Raw genomic sequence first — 14,907 nt, 5'->3', positions numbered from 1 at the left:
TGGAAACTGGACAGCTCTATCTGTAATCCCTGAGCTGCTGGCAGAGGAATAATAGCTTTTTGCATTTTCAAAAAATATCCAAGCCAACGCTCAGCAATATATATCTGCTTTGTGACTGGAATGTACCAATCCCATACTGGATGGATTATTATCAAATTGCATGTTTGAGGGAACATCTAAAGATATCAATAAGGTTAATGTGAACCGTTAGAAGAGTTGGGCAAACAAATAAAGAGAGATTTATCTTTTCATATAGGCCAATGCTGTAACAATATCTCTGTGGGAACAGGTTTAAAATATGTACAAGGCTTGAAATCATTGCATATTCAGCTAAAGCGTGTGAAAGGAATTTTAAAACACCAACCCCAATTCATCAACAGACCGAGTGTAGTTTATCCTCCAGGTCGGCGGTGGCGCTGGAGGCTTGGGTCAGGCCGGCGGTGTGAGTTGGAGCTCGTCAATAAGCTGCTCGGCTGGCACGGGCTGGTTGGTTGGTTAGAGGGGTAGCCATGGCTCGAGTCGCTGCGCTACTGCTGTTACCGGTTCTCATTGAATCAGTATTTTCCATTTCTTTCTTTTTACCGGTCAACTCAAGAAAGTGTTTACGGGAGGAAATCCACAAAGATGTGCTGGTGACGGGGGAGTATGAAATCAGCGAGCAGGCGAACACCAAAACTAACCTGAAGGTGAGCACAGACCTGCGGCTAAAGTGAGCAGCCTGTGAGAGGCCGAAATGGCCTCAGTCTAATAACGTCTTTGTTTAAGCACGACAGTGCATACAAATGAGTTATACAGCACATGTTAAAGGTAGTTCAGTTGTCGGTGAAGTTCGGCTTAATTAGTGAGTACTGTTGTTAGCATTGTGGCTAAACTAGGCCCCGAAAACCTCGGCTTCCTGGTTTAAGCTAGTAGCTAATTAGCCAGCCTGACATCATTATTATTAAGAATTCGCTTTTGTCATGAACTCTTAATTACTCTGGACACCATTGACCTCCCATTGCATCAACTAATGTGGCTGATTAATTCACAGTTACTGTGTGTTTTATGGAGTAAAATAATCCCGTATGGGTCAGCCGTTTGGCTCTGCTGCTGTTACACGTCAGTCTTACCGTCCACACATGCTAGCGACATTAGCACGTTAGCCACTGACAGCTCAGCCACAGCTGCTATACTTGTATTTGATGTTATTTCGATTGAGGAAGATTTCCTACATCCCGCCTACCTGAGCTTCTGTCCGCACATTAATATATTATTATATATTGCATCCTTATACGAAGATTCCCAAAAATGTTTTGCCTAACGAGATTTTAACAGCTGATAAATCAACTTCTAGTCTTATTTGTTGCTAGTATTAAGCAGGTTATAATAAGCCTTGTTTAATGTTTTACACTTTGAATTGGGAATGCAAGTAACCATAATTTGTATTTCATGGCGATGTGTGTGTGTGTGTGTGTGTGTGTGTGTGTGTGTGTGTGTGTGTGTGTGTGTGTGTGTGTGTGTGTGTGTGTGTGTGTGTGTGTGTGTGTGTGTGTGTGTGTGTGTGTGTGTGTGTGTGTGTGTGTGTGTGTGTTATTAAAACTATAATAAACACGTGTTCGTCGTTCGGATGTATGGAAGGTGAAAAATAAAGAATGTCTGAAAGAAGGTTTAAAATTTCTCAGTGTTGTTTAATGAATCAATGCACAGGACAGCTTATGTAGAGACAGCCAAAGTCAAAAAGCAAGTGAAGACCTCTTCTACAGCGAGGCATTATATTATCTCTAAATGGGGTGGCAGTTTATTGTTGCCATGTGTGTTCCGGGGTCATCCTCTTCGTTCCTGACGTCCGAAACTAGAATTAGGGAGGCTTTCTCTAGCAGCCTTGAGAAAGTCTCTGAAGCTTGCTTGACCAGAAAGACCTTTGTTCTAGCAGATACTCTGGCCTCAGGAATGTATCTTATTTTATGGGAAAATCAGTGTTAGTTGTATTGCTTAGTGTCTACCTATTAGTGTCCAAGCACCAAGACTGAAGGAGAACATTTATTAAAGTCAAATGTGAAGAATATATAAATTGTTTAAATGATTATACAATGGGTAAATGCAAATTAATGAGGGGGGGCATAATATCATTAAAATTAGAGTTATTTTTCCTAACAGTGTGTGTGTGTTTTTTTTTTCAATGAGTAGATAAAACTATTAGATAACAAGCACTATTTTCAAATGCTCATGCTGAACTCCTTAAATTGCTTAATGTTAAACAACCAACTTCACATCATCATTTTAAAACAATAAGGGAAGGAAATCCTAACAGATGAGGTTCCATTAATAACCAGTAATACATTTAATGTTTATCATGATTTTCTTTAATTTTGTAGATCACAGATTCCTCCAGCCACACTCTTTACTCAAAGGAAGATGCAACGAAAGGAAAGTTTGCATTCACCACGGAGGACTATGACATGTTCGAGGTGTGCTTTGAGAGCAAGTCACCCATGGGTAAGTGTCAAAACCAGAAAATGTAGTTATGTCAAGAGTCAAGACAAACTTACCAAAGGAAATGTCAATATATTTCCTCTCACTGATGGATATAAAGAGTGTGCTGCAATTAACTCACACACATATCATTTGTTTGATTGTATCATTTAGCAAGTGCAAAGATTGACAGGGTCAGAGCTTATTTTAAACATTTTGTGCCATAAATTCTATGTACAATGGCAAGCAACCTAGTGGTGTGATCTTTAGGATTATTATGATATTTTACAATTCAGAGATGTGGTTAAATGCAAGTCAATTACATGTCATATTTCATATATATTTCAAAGTGAAGTTAATTTGTAAAGTAGTAATTAAGAAGGAATGAGAGGAAACAACTAATGAATATAGAAAATAATAAACCGGATAAGATATACATTTCTAAAAAATTCAAAGATTCTTTAAATGTAACGGATGTTTTTTTTTTGCAATATTTTTTTGTACATGATAATAAAATCTCTTTTTAATCAGGGACTGGAAGAGTGCCTGACCAGCTGGTCAACCTGGACATGAAGCATGGTGTGGAGGCTAAAAACTATGAAGAGGTAAGTGCTGTCTGAGTTGGAACTGTTTGCTCTTTGTAAAACAATATAGATACTGCAGCTTATTGTTGTTGAGTGTGTCTGTATATACCACTTAATAAGACTGCACCTTGGCTAGGAAGATGATATTTTAATAGGAAAGAAATATTGGCACTTGTTACACCTACATGTAGCACTTACATGTGGCACTTTTTAGTTTGGTTTATTTTAAGTTACTTACTTGATTCTTGCTGTTCTGAGTTTGTACCTTCATGGTTGAACACACTTATTGGAAGTCGCTTTGGATAAAAGCACCAGCTAAATGTAATGTATTAATAATAATTAGATTTCAGTTGATAAACAAGAAAGCCATGGGTTAATTTCAATCAATTGCTAACATTCCTGAGCATGGTGTTTGAGGCACCCAATTGTCCTAAATACATCCTGAATGCATCTTGCCCGCACATCATTCAATATTTTACCATGTAAGGACACATCATCACTTACTCAGTAGTCCCCCTAAGAATGGATAGCACTTAGTACTTTGAATACCTCAGACAGCAAATTGTGTCAAAACTGATAAAGCAAAGTGAGCTGAGAATCAACACCCCTTCCCACACATGCTACACTAACATAACGTTCTGTTCCGGGTGGAAGTGGATGTTCATGGAGAGCTCAAGTGGGCATGCCGCTCTTTGGGAAGAAGGTGTGTTTCTTGCACGTTATTCACTTGCGTAGATGGGTGTGTTACTTAGCTGTTCAACAGATCCTGTATTTGGTAATAACCTGGAAAGAGTCCCTGTCTGTTACCCAATGTTTGAGAATGTGCACTTGGCAGTTGCAGGCTGTACTAACTGTGTTCTTATTCTCTGTTTATTTGGTGTCATTTTCCGGCTTCGTTTGACTATGTAAGTTCCTAATAGGCAAATGTCCATGTCTGGAGCTGCTGCACAATCTAAAGCTATGGTTTGGTTTGTTTGACCAACAAGAGAGGGACGTTCCACAAACAAACCACACCATAGTTTGTCAAAGATTAAGACCTGCCTTTTTAAGTAGTGCAGCTGCTCTGTTCACACCAGAGTTCAAACGGCAGATTTATCTCCAGCAGAAATTAACGAGCCCTGTGTTGACGATTTGACATCAGTCTGGAATTTCTGGTTCCAAATTAGTATGGATTTGTTGTCAGGGCAACACGTCCTTTAGTTACTCATACATGATGAGATATACAACAAAATAAGTTTGTATTTTTTTTTTACCAAGCCAAATGTAGTTGTAGATACTGAGAAACAAGCCAAAAACTTGGCTAAATATTTTTCACTGTAAAAGACCAGTGGAGCCGGAACATTTTGCAATATATTTGTCAGGTTTATTGCATGTTTAATCGAAGACATGACCAACCATGTGGCTGAGGATAAGCACATTCCCAGGTAATATCTTTTAACAGTGATCGGAAACAGTGGGGACAAGTTGGAGCTAGATGTAGAACAAAGAACACCAACAACAATCACAGGAAGTCATGCGTCCATGAATGTATTGCCCCGCTGCATGCTGGGTTCCCAACAAAGCTACCTCATGAAACTACATGTTCAGCACTCACAACTCATTTTTGCCTTTAAAAAAAAACGCATAAATAGCGCATTGTCGTTCAAGATAACTTCATCCAAGAAGAATAAATACTACTTTCAAATAACTAAATTAGCTGGCAGAGACTAAACAATATTCTTATTTTCCTCATAACAGCATGTTGGCATGAATTTGTTAAAACACATTGCAAGAACAGGCCGAGAAGTTAATGACCAAACACACGATGTGTGTACACAGCCTTAGAGTGACACCTGCTGGAGAAACTATATGATGACAAGGTGTATCGTTCGTCAGCCAGAGGGGCAATACTTTGCAGATTTTTTAGTATTTTCTGATTTGTCCCTCCAGATTGCCAAGGTGGAGAAGCTGAAGCCTCTGGAGGTGGAGCTGAGGCGGCTGGAGGACTTGTCGGAGTCCATCGTCAATGACTTTGCTTACATGAAGAAGAGAGAAGAGGAAATGCGGGACACCAATGGTAAGAACACATAGTTGGTAATAAAACTGCACATGAATGACCTCAGGAGAAGCAAAAGTTGAGCCCGATTTTAACTCTGTATTGGTCGCTCCTAACCAGCTCTAGAATATTACCAAATGTATTTGTTCTTCTTACTGATCATCCATAACAGAATTGCACAAAGAAAAGCTGCCTCTCTTTTTGTAATTTTGTATAGGGCAAATTTGTCTTATTCAAAATAAGATTAGTCAGAACTGTGATTGCTGAATGTATAAAGGCTGTTTTTAAAGCATGTAGTGTGAATTAAATGTATAAGATTGACAGTATTGCATTGTATGGCCAGCTTCAGAAAATGCTTAAATCACCCGAGGGAAAATAATAAAGCTGTCTCTTTTTGTTGTTTAATTCATTGTATGAACCAAGTCACTGACTACCATGACCCCTCTCTTTTTCACTCCTCTGCAGAGTCCACCAACACACGTGTGCTGTACTTCAGCATATTCTCCATGTGCTGTCTCATTGGGCTGGCTACATGGCAGGTCTTCTACTTGCGGCGCTTCTTCAAGGCAAAGAAACTGATCGAGTAGAGCAGCCCCTTGCTCCTAACCTCGGGGGAAGCTGCCTTCCAGTCAGCCAACACATCCCAACATCCACCCTCCTTGGACTAGATTCAGCAAATAACAGCAAGTGGGGTTGAGGGGCTCAAATTCTAGTTTTCAAATCTGTAAGAGAGAGTACCAAGGTTGTCTTCTGAAAAAAATGATTCACCTGCTTATTTAGTGTTTTGAAACATAAGAAGCGCTGTAGGGAGAAATGCACTGTGAGACATGGAAGACGTATGTCCATCTCCATGGTACTTCACGTTTCTGTCTGCACTGTTTTGAATGTTGCAGCGTACTGAATAAGAACTTGTTCCTTCAATCAGTTGAACAGTGATGTTTTATTTTGAGCTCCGTTTGAATGGATGTGCCATGAGCGAATGTCTTTTGCCCTTCTGTTGATGTACGCATTCTTTGCCACGCCAAGCAAACTAGATCTTTGGTGCCCTGTTATCAAGTGAAGGCAATTTGAAAAAGTGGTTTGTTACTTTGATAAGGAAATTGGCAACCATTGAACTTCTGTGTTATATCAACTAATTTGCATACATGTTTGGTAGCTAAATTTAACAGTGTCTTTAGTTTGTTTTCATATTGTAAATGCTACTTAGTTGCTTCTACAGGTATATTTTTTTTGGGGAGTGTGGGGAGGGGGGGGTTGGGTTGAGTTGTCGGATTAATTTTCTTTGTTATAAATTAGGTCACCTATATGAGCTCTTGCACGTTCTACTTTTGTTTTCGGAACACCTGAACATTCATTTGCCACCAATCAAAAGTAGGCAGACACCAAAAGCCATTCCCTTAGAAAGGAAGTTGCAGCATTATACTGTATGTACATTGCTATGTGTAATTTAACCACCTGACTTCTTTAATGTATCCATAAAATGCAGTGGAGGGAGGTTTATACGGGAAATATGAATTAGGCTATCATCTGAATTCTACTTTCAGTCATATGCCCCTTTTCTTGAGACACTGGTAAATTGAATTATCCTTTTGTAATTTTCAATGTTGCATCACAATAACATTACTTGCAGATCCATCCGTCATGCTTCTTTTCTCTTAAAAATTAGGCTTTGGTTACATGAAAATGTGGGTGGTTATCCAGTTTGTTTTTGACAGGGATTAATTGAGGCATGCCATGGGTAACTTTTTAACAAAGAGCATGCGCATTGGGCGCAATCAATGATTTTTATGTTGACTGATAAATTTTGTAAATTTGTGTTGGGCTTTTATTCAATAAAATATTGGATGGATTTACATTAGTTATGGTGTACTCTAACATGCTGTTCACACTTGCGATACTAATGTATGTGGTCCGAAAGGCTGCAATATCCCGATATTGAGTGCTAACCCCAAATTGCTAAAACATGACTTTAATTTTCACCATAATTTTTCAAAGTAAACCACAGATGCAGTGCTGCTGTGCCCAATGTGGCCCCCATAAGTTTTTTTTCTCAGATACAATTTAGAAAATGTATTTATTATTTTGAAATTATACAAAGCTTACAGACTCCTGGTTCGTTATTACCAATGCTATGTTGGAATTCTCATTATTCATTTAGATTTAAAGGTGCGCTTCATAACTATGGGTTTGTCAAGAGAAGTGAACATTTTGTAAGGCATATTCTCATAACTGAATAAATAAATCTTCCTACCAGGAAAATTGGATCCCTGTAAGTTACTGTTTAACTTTGTCATTTACAGCAGAAGGGCCTACAGTTGTGTCAACATATTCTAATAGTATGTTTGGTTCTGGTGCCTCAAAATAATTGTTTTGATTTGATAGAACTATAAAACACTTAGAATTCCCTTGAAGGAAATTAACTGCAGAATATAAACATCCGCCTCCCCTGAAACTGCATAGGGCACCTTTTTTAAGGGAGCTTTTTTCAACACCCTGGGTCAAGGTGAGCCCTCTTAGGTTTCTTCCTCCATTGTAAGTGAGAAACTGCCCACTTACCTTCTCAATTCACCAGCTACATTCTTTGGATTTAACTAACTATGAATTGATACGATTGAAAATTTGACCACCAACAGACACCTATCACTCACTTTACCTTTTACATCTCCGTGGCGTGAGACTATTTCCTCATCATCTTTTTGCATTCAACCAACCTTGCTGTGATGCAACCAAAACATGGTAGAGTTGATTTGATCCTTGTTGATATTAATTGGTATTATTCAGATGTGTAGTTGGTGTGAACTATGATATAGTTAACTTCCTTTTAGAAAAATGGTTTTAAGAAGTCTCCTCTAGCTTGAAACAAAGGCAACAGACCGCAGCACAAGGTTGACTCCTGGCTGACATGAAAACACTTCCCATAGTGCCATTAAGTGTGGGAATCTGACCGACAGACCAGTAAATATTTGTGAAACGTACAATTCTTACATTAAATAAGGGCATTTTATTGCCTTAAATGTTATATTACCATCTACTCACGGTCAGAGAATTGCAGGGAAACCAGACTTTAAGGCAGCAGCTATGCATGCTAACAATGTCAGTGCTTACGTGCTGATCAGATGCTGATGCTACGCTTGATGATTTGGTCATAAACCAAAGTGTTGGGCCAATTGAAATGTTGACCTCATGATGTGATGGCGCTGGAGGCCCGCACCAGCTGATGGACCGAGATTGCCATCCCTGAATAAAAATATATTGGAAAAACCAATCCACAGCCCTCTTTCTTTCTGCAAACTTTTTTCAATAAAGACAACTAACAAATGAATTACATGTACTAAAATGCAACGAAAAAAGGAGACGTATACAGGAATCACAACGAATAATCATCGTCCATTCAGGAAGTAACAAACGGCAAAAATTGATGCAATCGCTCGTGAAGCATTCGACCAATCAAATGAAAGCGCAGTCACAGTCACCCGGAAGTACTCCCGAAGTGCTTCCTAGTCGAAACATTTGTATGGGGAGAAAACATTGTTGTTGTAGTTGCATCGTTTTCGCTGTGACAGCAGGTGGTTTGTATAACAGCTATGCCGGGCCCCGACAGAGAAACCGACCTGACGGAGAGAATTGAAGCGTTTCTGTCCGACCTGAAACGCGGTGGAAGCGGGACGGGGCCGCTGCGTGGCTCGGCGGAGACAGCCCGAGAAACGACCTCCCTGCTCCGAAGAATCACAGCCCATGCCCGATGGAGCAGCGCAGGTGACCCGGGGTTCTGTGTTTCTACATTTGTACTTCAGATGAGTCGTTACAGCAGGACGGGGAACTAGTATTAAAACTGTAATTGTAGATTAACAGTGTGGACATGTGTCATCTGTTGTATCAGCCGCAGCAGCTGTCACACGCGTGGTAATAGTCTGATACTTAGTTTTTAGGGTATTAAACATATATGAATTTAAAAGACAGACAAGGCGTTGTTCAAGGGAAATACCTGCTAATTAAGACGTTGGATACTCCTAAGCGAGCTAGTAGACCGAAAAAAAGCCTTTGTGTTCATTCCCAGGGTGTTTGTGGCCCACATAGGCCTAGTTATATATAGTAAAACCCATCTATAGGCCTTTAAGCTAGTACAAGATGTTCTGACAGAGTACAATATATTATTAATTGGCCTGAAAGCCCATTGAAATTAATATGTTCACGTTAATCTGGGAATAAACCGAAAATGTGATAATTAAGAAAACTTTAAAAACACTGCTTAGGTTGTGATGTGTAAAATGAAAAAGGACATGTTTCAGATTCTACACTATTTCTATGTCTGCAATCAAATTTAAAGCTAGGGTTGATAATTTTTTCACTGTAATATTTGGCAAAACTGTCATAATAGCCATTCAGCTATATGTAGGTAAAGTGGTCTTAAAATATTTTTTCATCACTTTGCTCCCCCCTGCCTCTGTGTGCTGCCCCCCAAAATTGCCACCGCTCATGTTAATTTTGACCAATCAGAGCGAGGTCAGATTCTCCGTTCTTATTGGCTGTGGGACCTTGGCAACGACGCCTCCGAATGTTGAAAAGTTAACTGCTAAAAGGGAGACGGAGAGAGCTCAAAATAAAACCAGAGTAAAGTCGGAGTGTTTCCACACCGGCCATGTCTTCTTGCCCTATCACGTCAAGACCTCTCCGACCGCGACCTCGTCCCCTTCCTCTGCCCCTAGGCTGCCTGCCACTAGCAGCAGGACGGCCGCTGGCCCTATATATCCCTCGTCCTGTGCTCAGTGTTGCCAACTCATAGCGATTTTGTTGCTATATTTAGCGTCTTTTTTTTCAAAACAGCGACAAGCGACAAATCTAGCTTTTTTTCTGGTGTTATTGGTGACTTTTTTCGCCATAGCAAGTATCACCTCTTCTCAACGAGCAGCGGGAGCCTCCCGGCCCCTCCCCCGTCACAGAGCACTGACAGGCGGCCCGGTCCTCGCGCAGCAGCCCCTCCCAGCTGCGGTCAGAGCAGGAGATACACACCTCTCCGCTCTGTTACAGTTACAATTAGTTTGCTATCTTCCCTGGCTGTTACAGCTACTTTTCTTAGGCCTACCAGCACACTTACAATGATTTTAAGCTAACATACATGGTATGTCTGTGATTAAAATGTAGATGCTCAATATGTACGTATGTAGCAGTGGTTGACACTAACGGTTGCCCGCTTGCCCGGGGCAACTGAAAATAATGTTTGGGCAAGTTGAGATTGCTTCTTGGTTGCCCGGACGGGCAAGTGGATTTTAGAGGGTTTGTCTGTAGTCTAGGCTATGTATTCATGTGTTTTACAGTCTGCAAAACATTTTTTTTCCGCTAACTCACACAAAATAGATCGGCTATATTCGCAATTGAGCAGCTGGGCGCGGCAGCCAGCAGCATCACGGTCGCTCTTTCGCACTCGATATCTCTATCTCTCTCTCTCACACACACACAGCCTGTGTGCGCGCAGTTTCGCTGTCTACATTCCGAAAGCCGGCTCTATCCTACGGACCTGGTTCCGCTATATTCAAAACCCAGAAATCAATAACGTTATCGATACCGCTATGGAGTCCAGTAGACTAGTCACATTATATCATTTTAAATATCGAGTCGGGTCATCTTCATCTAAGTAGGCCTACTTCAGCGTATTATTCCATCACTGGACCGCTTCATGGACTGTAAAAGTGTTCTACCTTCGACTGTCTTGAAGAAACTCCTTCAACCCGCTCCGTCTCCAAAAAAAAAAAACTCTTGTCTGCTGAGCCGCTGCAGACGGGCTCGGCACCGTCTCATCATTCATTCAATGCAGCGGTGATCAACAAACGAGAGACTGTAGCAAGTCCCGCAGTTAAAAAATCTGATAGTTTTTAAATCCATATTAAAATCTGCAGGATAAGACCTAGTTAGCTAAAAAAAATCGCAAACGGTTCAAATGTGATGTGTTCAGGTCGGCTTAGTAAAATGATTATTAGGCAAAGGTCAATAAAATGACATCATGATGTGTTCAAATGTAACATCAAGAAAATAAGAAATTTTAGTTCGCGGGAAGCTTGAATAATAGCCTACACTTTGGGTAAAAAACTTGTTTTCCCAGCAATATAAACTAAATAGTAGGCCTAAATATGGAATTATGACCTGCTTAAAGTCCTATCCTGAGCTCTGCTCATCTTATAAGCAATTAAAGCAATAATACCAGTTATCTTTAAACAAAATAATAGAAAGGTATCGATAAAGATTTGGATTGTGGAGTCTTTATAATGGTATCAATATGAATAGAAATGAATGATCCCCCTCCTTACTTACAGTATAACTGGGCAATACCTTTAACATGGTGGACTTTAATCATTTTATGGCACACGATCACTTTTTGGCACAATGTGACCGTTTTAAATAAGTAACATTTTTCTGTGGAAGCTAACATTCAGCTTGACTCTGAGCTAGACTGAGTTTTCTGAGCCCCTGGGCAAGGTGCATGGCAAAAAGAGGCCCTTTCACGATGCTGCAGCAGGACCAAGCGCTTGGTGTAGTGTGTGATGTCATGATATATAGGCTTATATGAATTGTTGTTCGTTTTATGTGGTCAGGATGAGACTAGTAAGCTGTGTTTGCATTTAAGAGATAAGAGATCGCTAAAATGTATAATTCAATTAGCCTATACTGTATATATCATTGTTTAACAGTTTTTTTGGGCAAGTGAACACAACATTCGGGCAAGTGAAACATTACCTGTACTTGCCCTATGGGCAAGTGCATTTGAAACCTTAGTGTCAACCCCTGTGTAGTTATCATTACTAATGTTTAATCACCTCGGAATCGGACATGGTGTTTGTCTCCTGTCATGAACGCGCATAGCTGTCGTTCGGAGGGAGGAACTACAGCAGGTAGAGCGTTGGGAAAACAGCCGTTGGAATCCCAACGGCTGTTTTCTCGCAAACGCTCAACCCCAGCTTTAAGGCACCGACCTTCTTTGGAAAAAAATTAAAATAAATGTGAGTTCATAAATAAATGGATTGAGTTACATGTTCACTTCATCACAAGCTTCAGCATTAACAGATGATCTTCTTTCCCACTAAAATGTTTTAGAGGATCTCATGGAAATATTCCGTAAAGAGGGGAGGAGAATGACCGCCGCCCAGCCGTCAGAGACCACCGTTGGTAACATGATCAGACGGGTACTGAAGATAGTCAGAGAGGAATACGCCAGGTGAGAAGACCTCGGGAATAAATATAATTTTTCTTTTTGTTTCATGTGTGTTGTGTTTGTGTGTGAATGTATTGGCTGTAGAACTCGTCCGTTTTGTTCACCACATCTACTCAATGCCCCTCTTATTGTCTCACACCTTCTAAATTATACAATATAAAAGTTAATATTGTGTTTGTGCAAATATGGCTCAGCTTTGCACGATTTGTTCTTTCCATGAACCAGTTTGCTTTGTTGTTGGATGCAGATCTCGAGGCAGCAGTGAAGAGGCAGACCAGCAGGAATCTCTCCACAAGCTGTTGACCTCTGGAGGACTCTGCGACGACAACTTCAAACTGCATTTCGCCACCCTCAAAGCAAACGTCATCGAGGCGATCAATGAGTTGCTGACCGAACTCGGTAAGTTTTAGAAGTCTTTGTACCAACGGGTTATTTATTTATCCGCCTGCATTTGTTCTGTGAGGTAAAAAGACATTTATTTATTTTTGTCTCCCTTTACTTCACAATGACATTTTTTAGAGGGGACAACGGACAACATTGCGATGCAGGCCCTGGAGCACATTCACTCCAATGAGGTCATCATGACTATCGGCCGCTCTCGCACCGTGGAGGCTTTCCTCAAAGACGCCGCACGCAAACGCAAGTTCCACGTCATCGTGGCAGAGTGCGCCCCCTTCTGCCAGGTCGCTCAAAAACACTAAAGATACAATTTTAAACTTTTTAAATACAATTTTAAATGTTCTTAATGTTGTAAAAAAAATTACATTTATGACGTTGTTATAATTATTTACTTAATTTGTTACTTTTCCACCAGGGACATAAGATGGCAACCAGTCTCTCAGAAGCAGGCATCGAAACAACCGTGATAGCAGACGCCGCCATATTTGCAGTCATGTCTCGTGTTAATAAGGTATTTGATTGACACCACAGAAGGCTCTGAACTGCCCTGTTTCGAGCTTGAGGGTTAACTGGCGTCGCACACTCTTTTCAGGTCATCATTGGTACTCAGACAGTCCTGGCGAACGGAGGGCTGAGGGCCCTCAATGGGACACACACTCTGGCGCTGGCGGCCAAGCACCACTCAACACCTCTGATTGTTTGCGCTCCCATGTTCAAGCTCTCGCCTCAGGTGAGAGGACGCTCTGGTCTGCCAGATTTCTATAATTTCTGCCGACAACAAATACTGATGAGGAAAATAATTTTGTATCCTTAGTTCCCAAATGAAGAAGATACCTTCCATAAGTTTGTCTCTCCGCACGAGGTGCTGCCTTTCACTGAAGGTAAAAAAAATATTTGTTAAAGGCTGCTCAACTCAATTTCCATCTTTTGAAAACCAGCTTAAAAATAAATAGTTCTCTTTTAGAGGATGATGCCCTAAAGTTTATTTTCTGATCATTTGTATTTCAGGTGAGATTCTCTCCAAGGTGAACGTGCACTGTCCAGTGTTTGACTATGTGCCACCAGACCTCATCACACTGTTCATCTCTAACATCGGCGGACATGCACCATCGTACATCTACCGACTGATGAGCGAGCTGTACCACCCGGAAGACCACGAGCTTTAACCAGCTTATTTATCAAATAAATTAAATGAATGATACGGTGTCATTTGTGTCTCTTTTGAGGTATGATCAAACATAAGCAGTTCTTCTGAAACTTGATAACACATTTAGAAATGCTTTTAAGTATTATCGTGAGAAAATATTTTATTGGTCCACTCAGAAATGAGTTTTGCGAAATTTTAAATGACTTGCATGTAATCAAACATTGGTGTGTAAAATTAAAAATGCTTTATGCGGAAGGGAGAAAGCTCAACAATGTTAATGCGCTTTTGGAAGAAACAGACTTTGTGAGAAAAGTTAATGGTGGTTATTGAGTACACCTGAAACCTTAGAAACTATACAGAGATGTGGGAAAATATCTTTGGATTGCGCATGTTGAAAATAACAGTCAAAAGAAGAGGGTGTGAATAAAAATACACTGGACAAACAGAGAGAGAGAGTGGGAGGGAGAGAACATGTATGAGGACCAGGCTTGTTGGTAAAACTGAGGAGTCTGTGATCCCGTCTTACAGTTTTTTCCGATCGCTAAACCACAGTGGGCACAACTGTAGCTCAATGTGCAAAACTCTAACTACAGTCTGCACTACCAACAGTCATTGGAGCTGAACAGTTCACTTCACCTGCAAAACAGGTTCAGTGCAGCAAACACTATGAACCAGCCTCATTGAGATAACACACTGTCACTCAGAACATGCTCAGAGTACAAACACTAGCATCAAACCCTAATACACAAATTACAAACTTTTAATCTTTACAGTTTGAATAATTTGAGTTATTTCACACAAATTACGTAATATTTTCTTTGATGAAAGGATGAAATTCTTTCACATGAAATTGTTTATTTTATAACATACCAGTTTTTTTAGGAAAACAAAAATAAATGAAAATCAGAACTTTGCTTCAATAGATACACATTTTGTATATTTTATTGAAAACATTTCCAAATGTAGTATTTATCTGTGTAAATATTCTATAATTGTAATACAGAAATCAATTCCTGTAATGTTGTCATTAACTGTAAGGATGCAACTCTAAGCTGTGTGTTTGCTGGAAAATTCATATTACAGATGC

The 14,907-nt window shown here is 40.2% G+C and overlaps 2 protein-coding genes across 2 annotated transcripts; both read left to right on the top strand.

Moving 5' to 3' along the window:
• The first annotated feature begins 455 nt into the window (after positions 1-455).
• Positions 456-6,928, top strand: tmed10 (transmembrane p24 trafficking protein 10). Its single transcript, XM_080047434.1, has 5 exons — positions 456-686; positions 2,355-2,475; positions 2,983-3,056; positions 4,965-5,091; positions 5,536-6,928. Exons 1-5 carry the CDS (start codon positions 510-512, stop codon positions 5,655-5,657), a joined length of 621 nt encoding a protein of 206 aa, XP_079903560.1. The 5' UTR covers positions 456-509; the 3' UTR covers positions 5,658-6,928.
• Positions 6,929-8,576: 1,648 nt separating this feature from the next.
• On the top strand, positions 8,577-13,872 carry eif2b2 (eukaryotic translation initiation factor 2B, subunit 2 beta). The gene is made up of 8 exons (XM_080048100.1): positions 8,577-8,826; positions 12,157-12,277; positions 12,522-12,673; positions 12,794-12,957; positions 13,089-13,184; positions 13,266-13,403; positions 13,488-13,554; positions 13,682-13,872. Exons 1-8 carry the CDS (start codon positions 8,655-8,657, stop codon positions 13,837-13,839), a joined length of 1,068 nt encoding a protein of 355 aa, XP_079904226.1. The 5' UTR covers positions 8,577-8,654; the 3' UTR covers positions 13,840-13,872.
• Positions 13,873-14,907: the final 1,035 nt, after the last annotated feature.

This window comes from Ammodytes marinus, assembly GCF_949987685.1.
Source record: "Ammodytes marinus genome assembly, chromosome: 19".
Taxonomy (NCBI): domain Eukaryota; kingdom Metazoa; phylum Chordata; class Actinopteri; order Uranoscopiformes; family Ammodytidae; genus Ammodytes; species Ammodytes marinus.
This window is presented reverse-complemented; position numbering and strand designations above follow the sequence as displayed.